The sequence below is a fragment of the Apteryx mantelli genome, chromosome 4, assembly GCF_036417845.1.
Source record: "Apteryx mantelli isolate bAptMan1 chromosome 4, bAptMan1.hap1, whole genome shotgun sequence".
NCBI lineage: Eukaryota > Metazoa > Chordata > Aves > Apterygiformes > Apterygidae > Apteryx > Apteryx mantelli.
The window spans coordinates 20,743,123-20,762,190 of record NC_089981.1 but is presented as its reverse complement, the minus strand read 5'-3'; the positions used below and the strand labels follow the sequence as shown (position 1 = coordinate 20,762,190).

General features: G+C 38.1%; 1 protein-coding gene across 5 annotated transcripts in view; it reads right to left on the bottom strand.

The window, feature by feature from the left end:
* Positions 1-1,295: 1,295 nt before the first annotated feature.
* CPT1A (carnitine palmitoyltransferase 1A) overlaps positions 1,296-19,068 on the bottom strand; it is a 44,664-nt gene continuing 26,891 nt past the window's right edge. For 4 of the 5 annotated variants that reach the window (XM_067295922.1, XM_067295925.1, XM_067295924.1 and 1 more), the window contains 10 exons: positions 17,890-18,085; positions 16,562-16,750; positions 16,219-16,324; positions 14,253-14,369; positions 13,017-13,181; positions 11,701-11,835; positions 8,047-8,199; positions 6,949-7,053; positions 5,762-5,854; positions 1,296-4,252 (listed from right to left, as the gene is read on the bottom strand). In XM_067295922.1, coding sequence (XP_067152023.1) covers positions 4,169-4,252; positions 5,762-5,854; positions 6,949-7,053; positions 8,047-8,199; positions 11,701-11,835; positions 13,017-13,181; positions 14,253-14,369; positions 16,219-16,324; positions 16,562-16,750; positions 17,890-18,085 — 1,343 coding nt within the window. In that variant the 3' untranslated portion in view covers positions 1,296-4,168. The remainder of the gene's footprint in view (positions 4,253-5,761; positions 5,855-6,948; positions 7,054-8,046; positions 8,200-11,700; positions 11,836-13,016; positions 13,182-14,252; positions 14,370-16,218; positions 16,325-16,561; positions 16,751-17,889; positions 18,086-19,068) is intronic. The other variant, XR_010884056.1, reaches the window with a different exon arrangement.

Genomic DNA, 19,068 nt, shown 5'->3' with positions numbered 1-19,068 from the left:
CGGCTTCGCGGTTGCCGTTTTAATTCGGTTTTGAGGCTTAACACCTGACGCAGAACGCAGCGGGGGGGGGGGGGGGGAAGGCACCTAATCTGGTTCCGAATTCAGTGCCAAAGCTGCAGTTTCAGGTGTTTTGTGGACTAACCCCCCCCCAACACCTGGAACTCAATTTCAAGCCACCTTTTACCCATGAGCAGCCATCATACAATTCACCCAACAAAAGAAGAAAACAGGCACCACCTTTTCCTTATACTTCAGAAACACCTCTCCCCCCCCCCCCCCGGGGCTGCAGCCATGAAAACTGGGCAAACACTTTCCAACAGCCACCACTCTTTTATTGTGGGACTCCAACAGGAGCTCATTAATCCCAACAGGATCTGATTAATCCCATTAATCAGCTGGGCAACTATAGCATGAGAGGCAGCTTACACCTGCCAGCCTTAAAGACAGACACAAGAAAGGGGTGGGTGTGGGGGGAAGTCTATAATGTCCAACGTTATGTGTGAAATAACAAGAAAAAAAATGAGTATCGTAGAGAGAAGGGTGGAAGTGAAGCCACCGTGTTTTTGGAAAGGTTTATTTTCAGCAGCAATTTAAAAAAGAAGCACACAAGTGATCCTTTGGAGGGCCAAAAGCAAGATCCCACTTCAGCTGCCTCAAAGCAGTCCCCAGTCTTAATGCAATTTCAAGGGAGTTTTCAGGTACTAAGAATCTTCAGATGGGAAAAAAAAAAAAAAAAAAGAGTTTAAAGGGTGTTTTAACTTTCTGGCCCTCTACTTTCTCCACTGCTTTGTCTTTCATACTGTGTGGAGTGCACAGGGAGTGCCATGCCTAAAGTTATATTTACTGTAAAGAGCAAACTGGTGCTATTTCCTAGCTCCTAGACAGTTTCACAGCAGCTTTCCAGCAGTGGTTTGTATCTCATGAAAAAGGCAGGTAAGACCTAAGTTGTTTCAGTCTTTGTACTGAAGAACAGTTTGTTAACATGTGCCCCGTTAACCAGCTGTCTATAAATCACTGCTAAAACAAGCAGAATGGTCTCCTGCTACCACTCCTAACAAATTGAATTTAATTGGGTTTAGCAACAATGGCTGCACAAGTCCAGAAACAGCAGCAAGGGAAATGGGAAGAAGATGGAAGGAGACATTAAACATTGTATTAAGTAGTGGTAATTGTGAAATTTTATTTTTTTTATTTTTTAAGTCATAGAAGAGGGTAGAACATAAATATATTTGAGACAAAGTGCCAGATGTAAATAACCAACCATAGAAGTAGAGTAAGTAAACAAGATAAAAAACTAGCTTAAATTAATACATTTTATACAAGAAAGCAACTGGTACAAAGGCTAAATTAGAACCATGATTTTCAAGGTCAGGCACCTACCTCCTTATTCCCTCAAAAACCCAACCAGCAGAGGGTATTTAGTTTGGCATGGTGTTAATCCTGGACAATGGTAGCCTCCAAATGCACCTAAGCTCTCCTCATCTCTCGCATAAAATAGATGAAATGGTAAGAAATTCTGAAAATGCACAGTTGAGGTATTCCATCGGTTCCTCACTGCTATGTAATGAACAGGTCAATTAATTGTCATCCAACCCGACTTTTTCTGCCTACTCAACCTTAACTTTGAGCCCTTAAATCACTAGCTGAGAATGAGTGATTCAAGGCTTTAGTAACAGATAAATCATTTTTCTAAAATACAAACAATTTTACTCTAATATTAAATACACTGTACTAGAAAGTTCATTCAAATCTAAGTAATTTCAGTTACATTCCTATGGCTTTTGAGCAAAAAAGCAAGCAGTTTTACTGTATGTACATAATATTGAGCATCAAGTTTTAAATTAATTATTTATTAATAACCTGCATTTCTAAGATTTACATCCAAAAAGCGTATTTTATTTACATGCTGTTGACATTTTAAAGAAAATGAAATAAAATCCTGTTTTAGGAATTATGATCTACCCCAATTAAAAAAAAGATACATTTAACACTTACCACCCTTTTAAACATTTACAATAAAAACCCACTTCCTGTGCCAATTATACTTACTCTCTCTTTAAGGTAAAATTGCATTGATAACTGCACTAACTACAATTAGACTCGAAACATTTAAAACCTGAGAGTCAAATCTAAACTTTTTTTTTTAAGAAAATCCTACAAACTAATATGCCCTAATGTTATTTTAAGCACAGATTGGTCAGTGGTCAATAAAAACAGTGCATTATTTCTGCAGCTTCAAATGAATAGGTCACTATGGAGATGTAGCAGTAGTTTGATGAACGCCAGGCCTGTCAGCTGCAGCAAGGCTTATTTCAAAGTCTCCTCGCCTGCACACCGTACCCAATCAAATAGTGAGCGTCTTTGACCAATTCCTGTGGGGGTTCCTGCATTCGTGTAAGCATGGATTTGCTTAAGTAAGCATCTGGGATCTTTGTTGAGGTTTCCCACCTCAAAAGTATATAGACTGGCTTTTTAATATCTAGATCAGAGTGAAAAATGTGAAGAGGCATAGAAAGTTAGAAATACTGGCCAGAAAACACCCCAAGGTCTAAGAAGTTTTATATCAACCCCAGAGGGCTTTTAAAGTTAGTATAGCTCTGGAGCAGCATTCACTGTATTACTGAATACCATGTACCTATTTCATAGTCTTTTATATTCCTGAAAGAAAACATTGTTGCCCTGACAGGTTCGTTTTACAGCACGGCACAATCTAAAAAGTAGCTACACCCAAAAAGCTTGGGGAAGAGAAGCATCACGCACAAAGCAACTTCAGTTTTATAGCAGCCACAAGCTATTAGGCTTCTTGGAAAACATTATGCCCCTTTTGACTGAAACAGCTCTTCCTCATCGCATCCTTCAGCGACCATGCCCAGGTTCTGACCTGACCAAGGGCCTCTCCAGGGAGGGCTTCGAGATGGCCGCGACTGCCCACTCTGGGGCGGCATCCTGCCTTCGTGGTTGGCCTTTCTCATGCAGAAGGTTGGCAATGCGGTAGCGGTCCTTCCAGGCTGAAAGCAGGCAAACTTCGATTGTGCAGCACCTGCAGGCAGCCTCGCTCTGCAGGCTACCCAGCAGCTTTGAATTTAATTAAATTTACATTCCCTGGGACCCAGAAACTGTGCGTAAAGATGCAGCTCTTACCTCAGATGACAACTGATACCATACAGCAAAACAAACATTTGAATATCTAGCTCTGAAACAAAGTTACTCCTGCTTTGCACAGGGACCCACTTCCTGCCATTTGAGATAAGAGCATTTCATTACAGCTTTAAACCTAAATGCACCATTCGGAAGCATACTCAGGTCTACTTGTGTCACACCCACCTAAGTTACAATTTGAAAACTAAATCTGCATTTCTACCTCCGCTTGTCCACCACTAAAATAACGCAAAACCAACTCCCAGTGTAAGATTTTTCCCTTGTTTAGGATCTTTGTTTTCTAAGGCACTGGCATGAACAAGCATGCAGGTCCATTTATACAGAGATAAAATAAAGATGTGGCAAATATGCTTGTAAGTAATTAGAAAAATGTGATATCTGCTAATTTAGGTGACACACTTTACTACCTACTGTAGCACATACTTCTTCCCCAAAAGCAAAAGAATTCTACTAGTTGCTGTGTTACACTGGGTCATACCAAGGGTTACCTGTATGTTAAACTACCTTTAAAGAAAAAGTCAATGAAGGTAAACAGCCACAAGTTCTGTCACTCATTGACATAAAGCAGCAGATGCATTAATGAACATTCTGCTATTAATTCATACCAAATCAAACCTTTTCTAGGATTATGAGGTTAAGACTTGATACGTTTCATCCCTTCATTTACAGAATAAAAGTACACTCCAATTTTAAGTAAAAAAAAAGAGCAAGTGTATACAAATTAAGAGGGAACTGCAGCAGTTAGAATATGCACGCCTTGACGCTACGATGCTGTACGTCAACCCTGGGAACATACAAAATGTCAAAAGTTGTCCTCTGTGGAAAGAAACTCTTCCAAACTATTGAGAAATCATGGAACACAAGTTACTGCTAAGGTTTTCATAGATGATTGAGGGGATTGCGACTCAGTTTCTTCTCCAATTATTTCTTGACAAACCTTGCTTTCATGCACTGTTCAGAAGAGTTCTCATTCCAACAACAGGAGTCTACTTGGCACCAGTAAGGCAAATCACTTGGTACAGTTTTTAAGGCTAAATAAAGCCATGATTTCAACCATTGCTTGTCGGATGTTTTTTCCAAAACGATGAGAATCCTAAAAAGAAGAAAAAGCTGTACTGTCAAGTCACCGCTTCTCTTTTAAGCAAAGAAACAAACCTTTTAATGTTTTGTAATTTTGGAACTTACGGAATTAGGGCATTTAAAAGAAAACAAACACATAAAATGAGGAATCTGAAACTACAAAGAAATTCTAATGCAATATAAAATAACCTGGGTTTATGTTACTAATGACTGATGAGTCCTTCCTTCATTATCAATTTACTTTCCTACAGACAGAACTCAAATAATCTCTTACTGAAATCAGATTCGTCCATAGCTTTTTATTGTTACTTAAAAAAAAGGAAAAAAACCTAGTTTATACAAGATGATTTTGCAAAAGCTAGTTTCCATAGGGCCACAGAATGCTGGGAAAGTGTAAGACATGACCCAGAAGTGCCGAAAGACAGAGCAGCATTTTATATTTGAGTTCGCATCTGAATCTTCTATTTTTTGTCAATGAAAAACTGTATGAAGTACTGAAGATAACCAAATCGCAGTGACCCAAAGTGTTAATAAACTGTGAACCTGCTCTATTTCTTGTAAGTGTCAGATGAATGGTACAAGGAAGAAAGATTATAAATGTAAGTTACTAGCAACATTAGATAACCTACTACAGGCAAAGATACCCTAGTAAAATCAAGGCCAGGCACACAAGGACATGCCACCTTCTTTCTGTATGGAACACTGACTTGACTGGTAAAAAAATACAGGGAAATTCAAAGTACAAACTAAAAGGCATCTGAAGAACAATTTAAACTATGCAAGGACAAAGTTGTATTTCCTTATCTTTAATGATTAGCCAAAGGCACCAAGATCTCTCGGGCAATTAAGGTCAAAAGACTAGATGTATGTAATGTGGGCAAAACTCAGTGACTTTATTACAAAGTCATAAAATATGAAGCGGAAGGATGAATCAAAGGTCGCTTAGTGCAGGCCTCCACAGTAGCAGGATATGGAATAGATAATATCTACTAGATCCTAATAGATGAGTTTTATTCCAATAAAGTCTTGATTAATTATTAATGTTTCTCAAGCACTGATCACAGATTACAGGCCAGCTTCTTTCAGTATTATTTAGACCAAGGAGATTTAAAAAAATAGGGAGCAGCATTTTACACTGTCTTTACAACTGGAGCCAGAGCCAAGTCAAAGCAAAACTGCAGTAAATGAAAGTGGGAGGCATCCCATCTGACTGTCTATGCGACAGAGACGCATTACTTCACTCAAGTTCCAGGGAACTGTACATGTTTAAGGATGACCTCGGGCCACATGCTTTATTTCACCTGAAAGCACAAGTGAAACAGAATAATACAGTTTCCTTGCTTCATAAAGCTATTAAATTTATAGGATTTGAGAAAAAAAAATATACAGCAGATATTAAGATAGAAAAAAGAGACACTGTATGTTGCAAGTCCTGCTAAATCTTTAGACAATGAGTAAAATGTTTTTTATAAATAAATATAAAAATGCAATTATTAAGCTACAGGAAAGGATTGTCCCATACCGTCTCAGAACACGAGATTTTGCTGGAGACATGGAAGTGGATGGAATTTTCATCCAAGATAATGTAAGAGACACCATAACCATCATCAGCCACCTGTGGGGAAGAAAAGAAAAATGAGTGCTAAACTCCCCACCCCCTTCAATTTTTAAATACCTCTGATACACAATTACATAGTTATTTTTCTATGAAATTTTTAAAGTCATTTGCAACTTTTTCTCAGCAAAAATAAGCTTCCACATTTAACGTATCATTTCTAGAGAGTGCTGTTACTTAGGGGCAACAGCTCTGGTCTCATCTGAAGTGTATGGAATTAACATTTTCTGGATACAGTCTGTAATATTTCCCCACTTTATTTAAGTAGAATTTGCTCAAAGACCTTTTCCCACCACAGCTTGGTCCTAAACAGCTATATAACTTCAGTCCTTAAATAGAAAGGAATAAAATAGTTTGGTTCTATATACCTAAACATCCTGTTTAGGATGAAGTAGTAAGAAGGGAGGAGACAATGTAGCATCAGCAAAGACAAAAGAAAAAAAAAAAAGGTAGAAATTCCTGCAGCCAAAAAGACTATTTCACTGACAGACCCTCACCTTTTTTGGTTTTTAAGTACTGACTTTAGAATCTGCTGCACAAAGCAGGTTTCTCCTGTACTGAGCAGCATCAAAATAGCTAGGTTTCTCTGATAATGAAATTTAAATTCAGTTCAGATTCTCAAGAAGTACTGGAAGTCATGTCAGAAACACGAATCAAAACAAACCTACACCCCAAGCCCCCAAAACGTTCCAGCTTGAGAAATTAGCCAAAATACATAGTACCCATCACCCCAAATTCTGAGTGGCAAAGTAGCCCTACGATCCCTCTCGTTTAACGGGCTGGAACAAATTTTTCTCGTGTGCATAGGTAATGTGATAAGGGCCCCCAGTTCATCCAGTGTCTCTACTATGGAGCCCCGTAACACATTTGATAGGCATGTATATCCTTAAGAATAATTCATTCTTGTAGTGAGATAGGAGAAAAAGGTGACAGATTTTTCTGAACACATCCACATCATGGGAAAGCATTAAACACATGCTTTCAAAAGCCTTCAAAGTGCAATGGTAAGATATTATGGAACTGAAACTTTTAGATGAGCACATTCAAAACAGAACTGTGTTTAAAAGGGATAGTTTCGTAGTTAGCAAACATACCGGCCCAAATCCTCCACCACAGGATAACATCTCAGGGTTCTTCTTTAGATCAATGTGTTGTTGTGGTGTCTGACTCGTCGACAGTCTCCAAGGCTCCGACAAAACCTGTAATAGATATGAAAGGGATGTAACGAAGCGTAACACTCTTTACTAACATACAGCTTTCTCAATAGCTAGTCACAGTAAGTTAGAAAACATTCAATAAAGCAACAGAAAGAATTAACTCCAGTTCACTTTTCAATGGAGTGAACAATTGAGAAGATTAGAAAGAAAAAGCAGCAAAACACCAGTCTTGATGCGGAAACCATTAACATGGAAGGTCTTGATGTCAATTCAGAGAGAACTGAAATATTTTCAGTAGAAATTCTTTTTGGAAACAGAAGGATCTGGTCTACAGCCCGGTAAAGTCTGCTTAACAGGTCTTTTTTAATCAACAACCACAACCACCATCCACCACAACACCTACCACGTCATCATCAAGGCCATATTCAAATCCTGGTAAACTAACACAGTGAGTCAGAACTCTGTATGATCTCTAACACCGCAGAAGTTTCTTGAAAGTCTAAGGAAGCTGGTAGAAGGGTTTTTTTATTCTTAACTTGGCTGCTACTCACATGTAGGAGGACAAAGAGGCAAATGTGAGTAGTTTCACTTGGAGAAAAGCAAGAATACGTTTTTTATTAATCAGGAAATAAGCAAAGTCATTTTGGCACAATTCCAAACAAACAACAATCCTGAGAGAAAGTTAAAACCCCTGTTGTGCTGCCTTGAAAATATGGTAAAAGCCACAAGCACCCAATATTTGTTTTTTTAATACCCATTACATCTTTCTGTCAATCCTCAGTTACATATATTATACTATAAAATGCACAGAAAGCATTACTATATGTCTATTAATAAAGTGTAAATAAAAAAGGAAAATTATACTACATTTGCAATCTACCAGCAGATGTTACTGTTAACCAACGCTTACCTAAACTCTTACCTTTTTTCTTGGAACAACCAGAGTTCTGCAAGTACGTAAGCAGATCTCGGAAAACATTAAGTAAACAAAGGATTATTTAGTGTAGTTAACAGTTATCAATAAAATCCACTTACTTCCTTAAGAAAAGGAGAATCAACAGCAAGGTATTTGGACACCACATAAAGGCAGAACAGATGACGGTCAATGCCAGCACCGGTCATGGCAAGACGATATAAAAGCTGATGTTTGGCAGTAGCGACCCTCAAGAGCTTGAGCTTGTTTTCATTCTAACAATGAAAAAAAATGCAGAAGATCAGTGACGTGAACTGGGCTGAGGGTAGAACGCAGGAACCAAGTTACAGCAATGGCTCTCAAGCCTATGATGTACAAGGCAAAGCATGCATCTAACACCAAATACCAGGATCCTCTAGTTTTTCAGTCTCTCACATTTCAATTTTGGGTATTAACAGTGTTGACTATTTCCTGTTGTAGACCATGCATAAAGGAAACATTTAAGTGTGACCTAACCACAGAATCAAATAGCGTAAAAACCACATGATTACAATTTGAGTTTACTACTCCCTGGTGAATTTATCTTCTAGAGATAGTGGGCTTAGAAAGCTATAGAAAAGCAAGTCTCAACTTTTAGATTAAAAAAAAAAAAAGCAAAGAAAAAAAAGAAAGCTGGAACTGCAAGAGCCATTTCAGAAGGTGGGCTGACAACACTGCATAAATGCACTGCAAGTGCCAAAAGAAAAAAACATCGCTGTCCAAAACTCACTTCTAGATAGCCATTTCATTAGATTTTATAATGTGGAATGGCAACTGAGTATATAGTACCCTGTCGCTTCCTACCTCCAATATCACTATTTTATGCTGTCTCTTTGGGAAACGGTAAGCAGCCTATTTGCTTTCAGCGTGAGAAGCTGGTAAATTACTGGTAGTCACGCTAAGCGTGCCTATCACTGGCATTCAGGAGCAAAGCTCTGTGGGAAGAGAACAGTCCACGGAGGATATCAAGTGCTACAGAAAAATTCTAAAGGTGAGGCAAAAAGAAGAAAAAAAAAGTTGAAGAAAGCAGTGAAGGCAGGGTTGTTCTCCCACCCCCCCCTTTTTTTTTTTTTTTTTTTTTAAAAAAAAGTCCTCTCTGTCTCCCCACCCCCAAAGGAAAATCAGAAGCATGTCTGATCCAGTAATACAGGATACCACCAGTCTGAAACTTTTCAGCAACGATAATACAATCTTTGTTTTTCTCCAATTACCAGAGTAAGATTACCATCTCGGTTATAAGCTCAAAAATTAAGCAGCCTTAGAAGAAAAAGCAACGAGTATTTAAAAGAAGGAGAACTAGAATGATTTACAGATCTGGCGTCAAACATGTAGGTCTGTTCAAACCAACTACTCTCAACAGCTCAGAACAGCCTCTGAATTAAAATTTGAGTATATTGGCAAGGTGCCTGCCTATTTAGCTTTCCAGACTATTGGTGCATGCAGTCATTCAAAAAAAAAAAAAAAAAAAAAATCACACACCCAGAAGATGCCTTCTCTGTTTTAGCAGAATGTGCCCACATTTTGATAAAACCAACACCAGCTGCATAGCTTCATAACCAGGATTTCGACCTCTCATTAAGTACCATGTTAAAACATCTAAAATGTTTTAGGATTTACTTAAAATTTTATTTTAAGATCTCACTCAGCCCTGGCCTAAACTCTGAATAAAGCCTATTGTTCGGATTTAACACAGACAAGCAACCTTCCTCCCCATAAAGCTCCTACATGGGAATTAAGGGTTCAGTTTCATAGGGAGGCCACAGTTGTCTGAAAAACGATTAGCGGAAATGCAAAGATGTAAGAAGTCTTTGCAATAAGTGCTCACACATATGCTTATATCTAATGCTCATTAAACTGTAAAGAGCCCAGACTGTTTCATTTCCCTCTTAGAGAGGGTAAGTAACTACTATGCAACTGGCCACATGTAGATAAGCGAAGAGTGGATGGCTGATACTAACCTAGAAATTCTACATAAATAAAGAACTCAAAAATAATAATAAAAGTTTTCTTTCTATTTTAAAGGAATAGTTGGACATTTGAGATCAATAGCCAGCATCATTATTTTTAAACGCTGCTCCCCAGTGACAATAGTTGGCAGTTTTTCGTGAATTTTATAATGAAATGGTAAAAGACCTCAGCACTTTTCTCTTTTGCCTGTGCGGTCTGGCACACCAAATGACACAGATACGACATCAGCCAAATTCAGTTGTTATCAATGCTCACAAGGGAGCATAACAGTCACTTCCAAATATTTACTTCTAAGATGCACACAGCAGCCAAAAATCAAAAATAAGCCAACAGAAATATAATACTTTCTTGCAGTAAACGTTTATTCATATAATCACAGGGCTGGAAAAAGCCTCAACTGATCATTTATTTAGATATTTTTCTCTGCCCTAAGGTCAGATCAATCAAAAAATCTTGCTTGAAGGACAATTCCATAAACCAGTCTTAAAGATTTTCAAAGAAAAGCTACACAACTTCCCCAAGGAATCCTTTTCAGGCTTCCCACTGTTTACTTCCCTACTCATCACCTTTACTACCAGAAAAGGTTTTCCTAATGTATGTTTCTCGTTGAAATTTAAGTCCATCACTTCTTGGGACAGAGAGCAGACAGTTGCCCTCATCTTTGCATCAGCCTTTTTATCTACTTGAAGACAAGCAGATAAAACTGCCAACAATCGGTTCAGCCTTTCCTCACAGATCCTGTTTGTAGGCTTCTCACCATCCCTGTTGCTCACCTTTGGATGCTCTCCAGTGGGTCCTTACCTGCCTTCAAAGCGCGGTGCCAAAAGCTGGACCCAGCACTCCAGCTAAGGCTCTACTAGAGAGGAACGCAAGGAGGGAAACGACTAAAGAGCGCAAGACAAACCAGACTGCTCAGGACTGCCTTTTCCACGATGGCATAGCACTGGGTCAGCACGCTATATCAGTGCTCACTTACTGATTATAGTCCTAGATTTAGGGTTTTTTATTAGAATTTCTACCCGTGAAGATGTTACTCACGCCTGGGTTGCAACACCTTTCATACATCCCTATTTAACAGCATCTTCTTTTTCAGGCCAAATTTCTATCTACTCCAAAGAACTGGAAATTCCATTTGACTTAAGTCATTGCATTGGCAGGTTTTGTTATCGCATCAACTTCATCAATGGCAATAATGACTAGCAGTGGATTCAAGACAGACTGTCCTCAAGACAACTGTCTGCCACCAGACAGACAGTCTTTAACCTGATGATACATTCTTCCATTTTGACAGCAAACCTTTTAATCAGTACTGTCTAATTTTTCCAAACCAAGAGGCTTTCACTTAGGCTGCAATTCCTTTGTTTGTTGACTGGAGCTTCAAAGTAAAAAGTCCACTGAACTCAACATATGAAAGCAACTGTTTCTTTTCTAAGAGTAATATTTGCTTCCATGTCAGAGATGAAAGCTTAACTGATATGATTTACTTTTTACAAATCTACATTCAAAGTTTCACAAATCAAAAATTTCACGAGTCATTTCAGTCTTCTGAGCTGTAAAAATCAGTGTATCTGGTTAAGTTACTGCTGTTCTCTTTTGTTGTAGCCTTGAGGTCCTGTCCTTATTGACAGAGGATGTAGACAAGTATCTTATGCTGCAGTTAACTGCTCACAACAAATGCATCCATTTAAGAACTATCTGGGAAAAATGGCGATCCAGTGATAACGCATATGCCTCACGCATCATATTAGGAAATAATGTAGTGCACTTACGCTTTCAGTTGGGTCTTCCATGGCTCGAACAAAATTACAGGATTCAACAGTACATGAGCGAACAGTTTCAGTCCTGCCTTCTCTGAACAAGCGGGTCATCGAGGCTTCATACGTTAAAGAAAATTTTCCCATGTCCTTGAAAGAGGAAAAATAACAACCTAAGAAGTTTACCCAGACTTTGCTCCTCTTTCTTAAGAAAGAGTTCAAGGTAAGCATACAGGATATGAATCATTTCACAAATTAAACTCGACAACACACACTTTCAGCAGGCCACTATTAGCAATCTTACCTAAAGACAATAAAGACAAAGTAAGATTAATAATGGCAATTTGATAAGTGTTATCAGAAAAACCAAACTAACAAGGATTACTTTACACATCTGCATTCAGTCTTCTTTAGCTTCTGAACCCCATCCAAACACTATCAAAAACCCATCAGGAAGCTCAGTGGCTTCCTAAATTAACACAGCTGTGGTGAGAAGTCTAGAAAACTATGATGCCCTTAAGGGTATTTTCACAACCAAAAGTTTTATAGCATGGAGAGGCATGACAGCATGGAGATTTTCAAGCATGAGAGAACCGATAATGGTCTGCTAGCCCAAAAAGCATGGCTTCCATATTTCCTGCAGACACACATGATCTACAGATTAAGGTCTGCTAAATGATACGAGTTTATAAATCAAACTATTTGCCATGTAGCCACCCTAACCAATGGCAGCAACGATTAAGTGGTGAGAGCAACCAGGAGATCTACACGTTTTGATATTCCATTTGTAATTACATAGCAGAAATAGAGCAAGACAGCATCTCAACAATGACAGCCAGAAAGCAAAGACAGCAGAAATCTAATACACAGGTGTTGTCTAAAAGCATGTTATAGAAAAGGCAAAGGCAAACTAAGAAAAATCACAGGCAGTAATCTCGCCATTAATCTTGTTAGGGAGTGTCCATGATTATTGAACTAAAGGAAACCCCAAAATAAAAATAAATTGAATATGGTTTAGACTGTAAAGTTAGTAACACACCTACTTGAATTTTTGTACCTACTGCTTTCAAGTCCAAAATAACTAGTTGATCTGTCTCTAAGCAGAAGAAAAAAATCTGCCTAAGGGTCAAAAAGCCAACCTTTGGACAATGAATTCCCAGCTAGTAATCTATTTAGGGCTTGTTCCAGCTTCCACTAAGTGTCTTTAATAACCTTGCACAGACTCAGGGCCTATGTACTTTACACAGCCATATATTTTTTAATCACAAGTACACAAAGGTACTACATCCAGTTTAATGAGGTTCTATAAGCTCAAAACAGTCTGTTCTTACCCGATAGTGAGCAAGCTGCAGGGCAAGTTGCACAAAGGCATCAGGGCTGATTTTTGCTTTCTTGATTAGCCCCTTCCCAAAGGCATCAAAGAAAAATGAATGGAAGTCTACATCATCTGCCAGAGCTGTGGCAGTGCTCAGAGACCTCTCAATCACTTCTTGGCACTAAAAAAAAAAAGAAAAAAAAAGAAAAATTTATATATACACACATACATGAATATAGTTTTAAGTATAATGTACTTTATATATTACATATTATACATAATATAAATAAAATATATTAATGTTGTGTAAATATTAACTTTCATATAAAATACACAAATGTGCAAATACACACATATGCATACATTCAATGGCACCTGAAAGAACTGACGAAAAAGTACAAATATATTTTTAATTGATAAATAAGATATCTTGCTATTACGCACGCCCGTCAACATCATTGTCTACATACTCTTTTTTTTGGAGGGGAAGAGGGAGTTTTTTCAATCGCCTGACAATTAAGATTCAAGTAGCCAAAAAAGACACTCTGGGCTTTCATTTTTCAGATAGAATAGTTAAGCTTGTACATATATATATTTGGAGTCCAACAGAATTTCACATCCCCCCCCCCCCCCAATATTAAGACTTTTCAGATCACTAGAACATAGAAAAGTGACACGTAGATATGGAATGGCAATGATTGTGTGGCTTCTGATCTGCCATACATGCCTAATTAAACATATCGCCAAACCACTACCATTTTATTTAAAGTTAAAATCCAAATAGGGTTAGGACAGTTTGTCCTGAACTCAGGCAAAAAACAAACTTTTAGATATGCAGACAGAATTCTGGACACAAAAAAAAAGACAGTCTCAGGGAAACCTTGCACTCAAGAGCATCTGTTGTGACAACAGCAACGAAACCTCAGCCACTTAAACCTCGCTGTAGTACAGTAACCATTTAAAATGGGCGGCCACTTATTTTTGACATGTTACCAAGAAGAAAGATCTCTAGCAAAAACTTGACGTTCCCTAGCCAGAAGTTTGAAAGTGGCATAAAACAAAACAAAAAACCCTGAACACCTTACTACGGTTTTTAGCAAACAACTGATTAATGTCCGTGTATGTAGAATACGCATCTTATGGGACTTTCAAGAAGTTAAAGCACCATATCAATAAGGTAACTACTGAAGGGATACGACTGCTCAGGAAAAGAGCAACTGCTTCCCCGACCCATTAGTTGTTCTGTACTCACTTCTTCTGGAATCTCCCACTGTAGTTTGGTAGGAATAGGAATATTTTGATTGCTATCTCCTCTGCAATGTCCATCTTCCGAATAGCCCAGTTCAAGATACTCTGTTGTCATTACGTTCTGCAAAGAACGGAACATCTTTTGAATTACAACACATTACATGCAGCTGTCAGATTAGGATTTCACCGTTAAATTGGTACACTCCATTTTCAATACACAGTGAAATACAATATACAATAATTTTCAAACTCTGAAAACAGCTGCAAGCAAAGCCCTCTGTTCTACCTCTTATTTTAAGACATTTTTACTTCTGTTACGAGTGGGAGAACACCAAACATGCACAGAAATGCCCACACAACTACACCAGTGCCTTCTGTTAGATGTTACTGACATAATTAAAATGTTTCAATTAAAAAAACACCCTAAAGTTGTCAGTATTAAGAGCGAGTCTTAGATTTCACAAGCGTTGTTCAATTTAGATTCTGAAGAGATTCTACAGGTTTGTTACCTGTTAAGACTTGGGCATCAAGAAACATTTCACAGTAAGTGCATACCCCTGCAAGAATTTAATAAGGAACACTTCGTCCTTTTGAAAATTTACATCCTACCTAATATTGCAGCATATTTCATACGTGCTTTAGAGCTTTTGGGTGGGGAAGTGGAATGTTTTCAAGATGACCAATAGGGCAAAGTACAGAAAAGAAAAAAAAAAAGGCTCTGTCCTACAAGTTTCCAAACAGCATTCTTCATATAAAAGTCAACTGATCTGCTCAACATGGAAAGGAGAAACTTGCCGAAAGCCTATTACACATTCTACATACGTATTTCTAATCGCTAGTTTAATTTAGCTTTCTCACTTAGCAGACAGAACATGCCACCCATGAAATAAAATCTAATTCACTGTAATTTTTTCTAAAAATAGACAAGCTATAAACAGCTAACCACAGGTAATTTTCTAGGAAATGAAATTCTATTTAGTTTATTTTAGGCTTTTTAATTCTTAGCAGGAAATGCGGCAACTAATAGTAATTCTCAAGCACAGAGACATGAACTGAAGTGTACCAACCATTCTCTAGAAGAAGATAAAAACAACTCCTTTCCACTGAGCAGAATAGTTAGTCAAAGCTAGACTGTCAGGCTAATCTCAAATCAGATTTGTCGTCTTTCTTCCCTGGCTAGTGATTATAATTAGGATTTTTTTTTTTTTACGCAAATGGATACTCTCAGACAACAAAATTAGGAAGTGACTTGGGGCACCAGTCAGGCCTGAGACCCATTTGCACAAATGCATAATGAAATCAGAATTAGTTAATGCTTATGAAAGAGTTTTGAGAGATGCAGTCACATAATTTGTTTAAACTTCAAAAGGAAAAAACACAAACAAAAAAGGATTTCAAGCAATAAGCTATGCTCATGATGAACGAACCTGACAAAAGTGCACCGATTCCATTCACTGAAAATAAATACAACTGCCAATTTAAAGATCGTATCAATCTGAAGCTCATGATGCAATGGCTTAAGAGGAACAGTTAAACTCAGTACCATTTCTTTAAGTTTTGCATGCAAGTGTGGGGTTTGGGGGTTGTTGTTTTTTTTTTCCTTTTTTTTTTTTCTTCTTTTTTAGAGCTCAGTTCTTCAGGAGCATGTACGCATGCAAAATAAAATGTCCTATCACAGAGGCAACCACCCATTGACTTAGACAAGTTAGCTGAGGGTTTTTACCAGCTTCCCATGAACACACCAATGTTCATTAAGTTACAGTTATGACCATTAAATTAAGGCAACGCAATCTGTTTTTAGCAAGCTCCTTTAAATTCTACAGTCACTCTAAGAGTCAGACAGAAGCAGTCCCGTAATCACTTATCAGCAACAAACACACACGACTTAAAGGGACCTCGTGATCTTCAGGACTGTTGCGTGGACAACATCAGGTGACCTTCTGCATTAGCTGCCTGTAGAAAACACTTACCTCCCAAAGGTGTCCGACAATAGGAGCATCTGCCCAAGAGTGCTCTGCATTCAGGCCAATTCTGCCATTCTTGAACACAACAAGAGTGAATGTTTTATCAAACCACCTAAAAAAGAAATTGGGAATGTTTCTAGGGTTTTGTGGCTTTTAAAAACATTTTTACACCGCAAGAGAAACGTCATCTCTCTCATACAAAGTCACCTACCAATGAGCAAATTTCTATGTTTTAAATAAACAGGCATAATTTTATCAGCTTGTAAGACATTGATTCGTATGTATTGGATACGTGAATCAGTACCGTTATATCAAAGAGAAGGGATTTTCCACAAAGTGAACACTGTACCTGTCATAACATCTGCCATGTATTAGGGACTTTGCATACATATCCAGTGATGTCACCGGGTCTTCCTTCCTGTACCCTTGCTCGATGTCATCCAGTGTCACAAAAAATGCTGCTTTTTCAATGGCATCTAGGGACTGCTTGTTCTTTCCACGGCTAAAATAAGCCTGCCGAGCTTTAGCCCATGGTACTCTGTAGAAAGAATTTGGTTTATAGCCAGCTTACATAAATTAGTCAATGTTTTAGCAATGTTAAGATCACTAGAAGACAATCTGTGTATATTTTTAATCAAATTTAAAGCATCTACTTTCACTGCATTGAAACTATACTATCAGGGAAAAGTTCCAGAAGTACACGTACAGCGGAATCCTAGGAACTAACTCACATATCACACTGATTTGAAGCTTATTTTTCCAAAATTCAGCATCTTGCCTGCACGCAAGATGCATAGCCCGTATCATCTACATTTGTAATTGAATAAAAGAAAGCATCTATTACACAGGAGAAAAAAAAATAAAAAAATCAAATAGTATTAAGTCATGAAAACAATCCACAGATATTAACATCCATTCTTGTAACATCTAAACATAAGAGCCTGGGTAAATCTCCATGAAAAGATCTACGATAAATGCCCCAAACATATCTGAAGTTAAAGCAGTCCTGAACGTTCACAATGAAATTTCTGTATAGTTGTGCCACATTTACTTATACATTCAAATGCTTTTCCAACTAAAAATTTATCTCTAAAAGCAAGTGTGAAAAAAGGAACACCACTGAGTAGGAAAGTGCATTAAAATTCAAGACTCCTCCTCTCCCCAGTGTCCAGAAGAAACCAGACAAATTGAGCTGTAAGCCTGTCAACAATTTAACTGAATTCAACTACCTTGCATCTAGAACCAACTGGTTAAGTACTGCTTTATTTTGCAGGTTCAAATCACGGATATGTGATAGTAGTTACTGAGTTCACATTCTCAGTCTTAAATTTAAGATACTCTTTAAGATACAAATTGAACCCAGAACAGATTTAAAATTTAAGTATGCTCCGCACTGGGAAGCTTCTAGTTACTACCCTTACAATAAAAATTTTGCACAATTTGAGCAAACTTTTGAGTTCCAAGAAGTATAGGGAGTCTGCGCATAGGGTGGCCATCACCAAGTTACTTTTAACTCCAGTTGAGCTGATCAGCTGTTACACGTCAGCAATGGATGAAATCAGTGGTCATGATATAATTCTGACTGCAGACGGTTTTAAAAGTTCCAAAGCCAACGCTTAACTAGTACATTATGCAACCGGCTCCAAGTATTAGAATTAATATGAAAAATAATCCTACCTATCTCCTGCAGTGAGAGCTGCTAGCTTCTGCTCCCCAGCCTGAGGCTCTGAAGTGTCGTCAAGAATTCTTTGCATCTGCTGTTCGATTTCTCGGGGTTTCAGCAGTCTACCATCGTGGTACAGCCACACTTTGAAGTAACGCCCCTTATGATACACTACAATGTGTTTGCTGTCTTTCACATGCTGGAGAGTATCTGGAATTACAATCGGTTACGTGAAAACAAAGCTGAAGTCTCAAAACGTTAATACACTAAACATTTGGCATTAAATAACATCAAATGCGCACCGCATACAGTATACTACTAGTTAGCCTAGCCTATTTATTTTTTAACAAGTAGCAAGTACAGCGTAGAATTAACAGTATTGGTAGCCCACATTATTTCAGGATTTCAGCACACAAAGAATGCTGCATGAAAGTGTCAGATACCCAGATGTGATAATTATTTGCATGTGTAACACCAACAGTTTCCATACTAGATGCCAGTATTAAGCAACTAATTCTGTATTTCAGTAACTGCAAAGTGAGCCCTGAGTCTGTAGTTTGATTAGGCAGTCAGCAAAAGAATGCTAAATGAGTCTATGTGAAGGTACTTTTAAACCACCAGAGTTCAAGGGCTAGACAGCTCTTGGAGCAAGCTGGGGGAAATCCACAAGAGAGCCCAAATTAAGTCCTATGAGCTTCTGTTCACATTTATCCTGGCAGATACAGAGCAGAGTACTCCATGTATGGCCATAAAGTGCAACGTTATGGTAATCAGCAAAGGAGAAACTTAGGCCACAAGTTTCTCTTAACTTTATTTACAAAAATGAGGACCAAGTCTCAGAAAAGAAGTCACAAGTCTGACAAATTTGAGAAACACAGTACCATTGAAATGCTTTATACTTTGGGTGCTCTCAACTAGCCATAATGTTTTGTCAGATAAGCTCCATCTGTTGATCAGAAGCAGTTATATGTTTGAGCCTTTGACTATCCTCCTGGCACTGCCTAAGCACCACTCTCCAACTGTCAAATTTCCAAATCTGTTAATATAGTGAGCTATGAACTGAGGAGAAATGACACAGTTGCTTCTTCTGCTCCTGCACTGGAGACAGTAGCCCACAGAAGGGCGAAAAAAGCAGCAGAGCCATCATCTAGTGAGGTAGCTTTCTCCATCATCCCAACCAGAGTCAGGAAAGC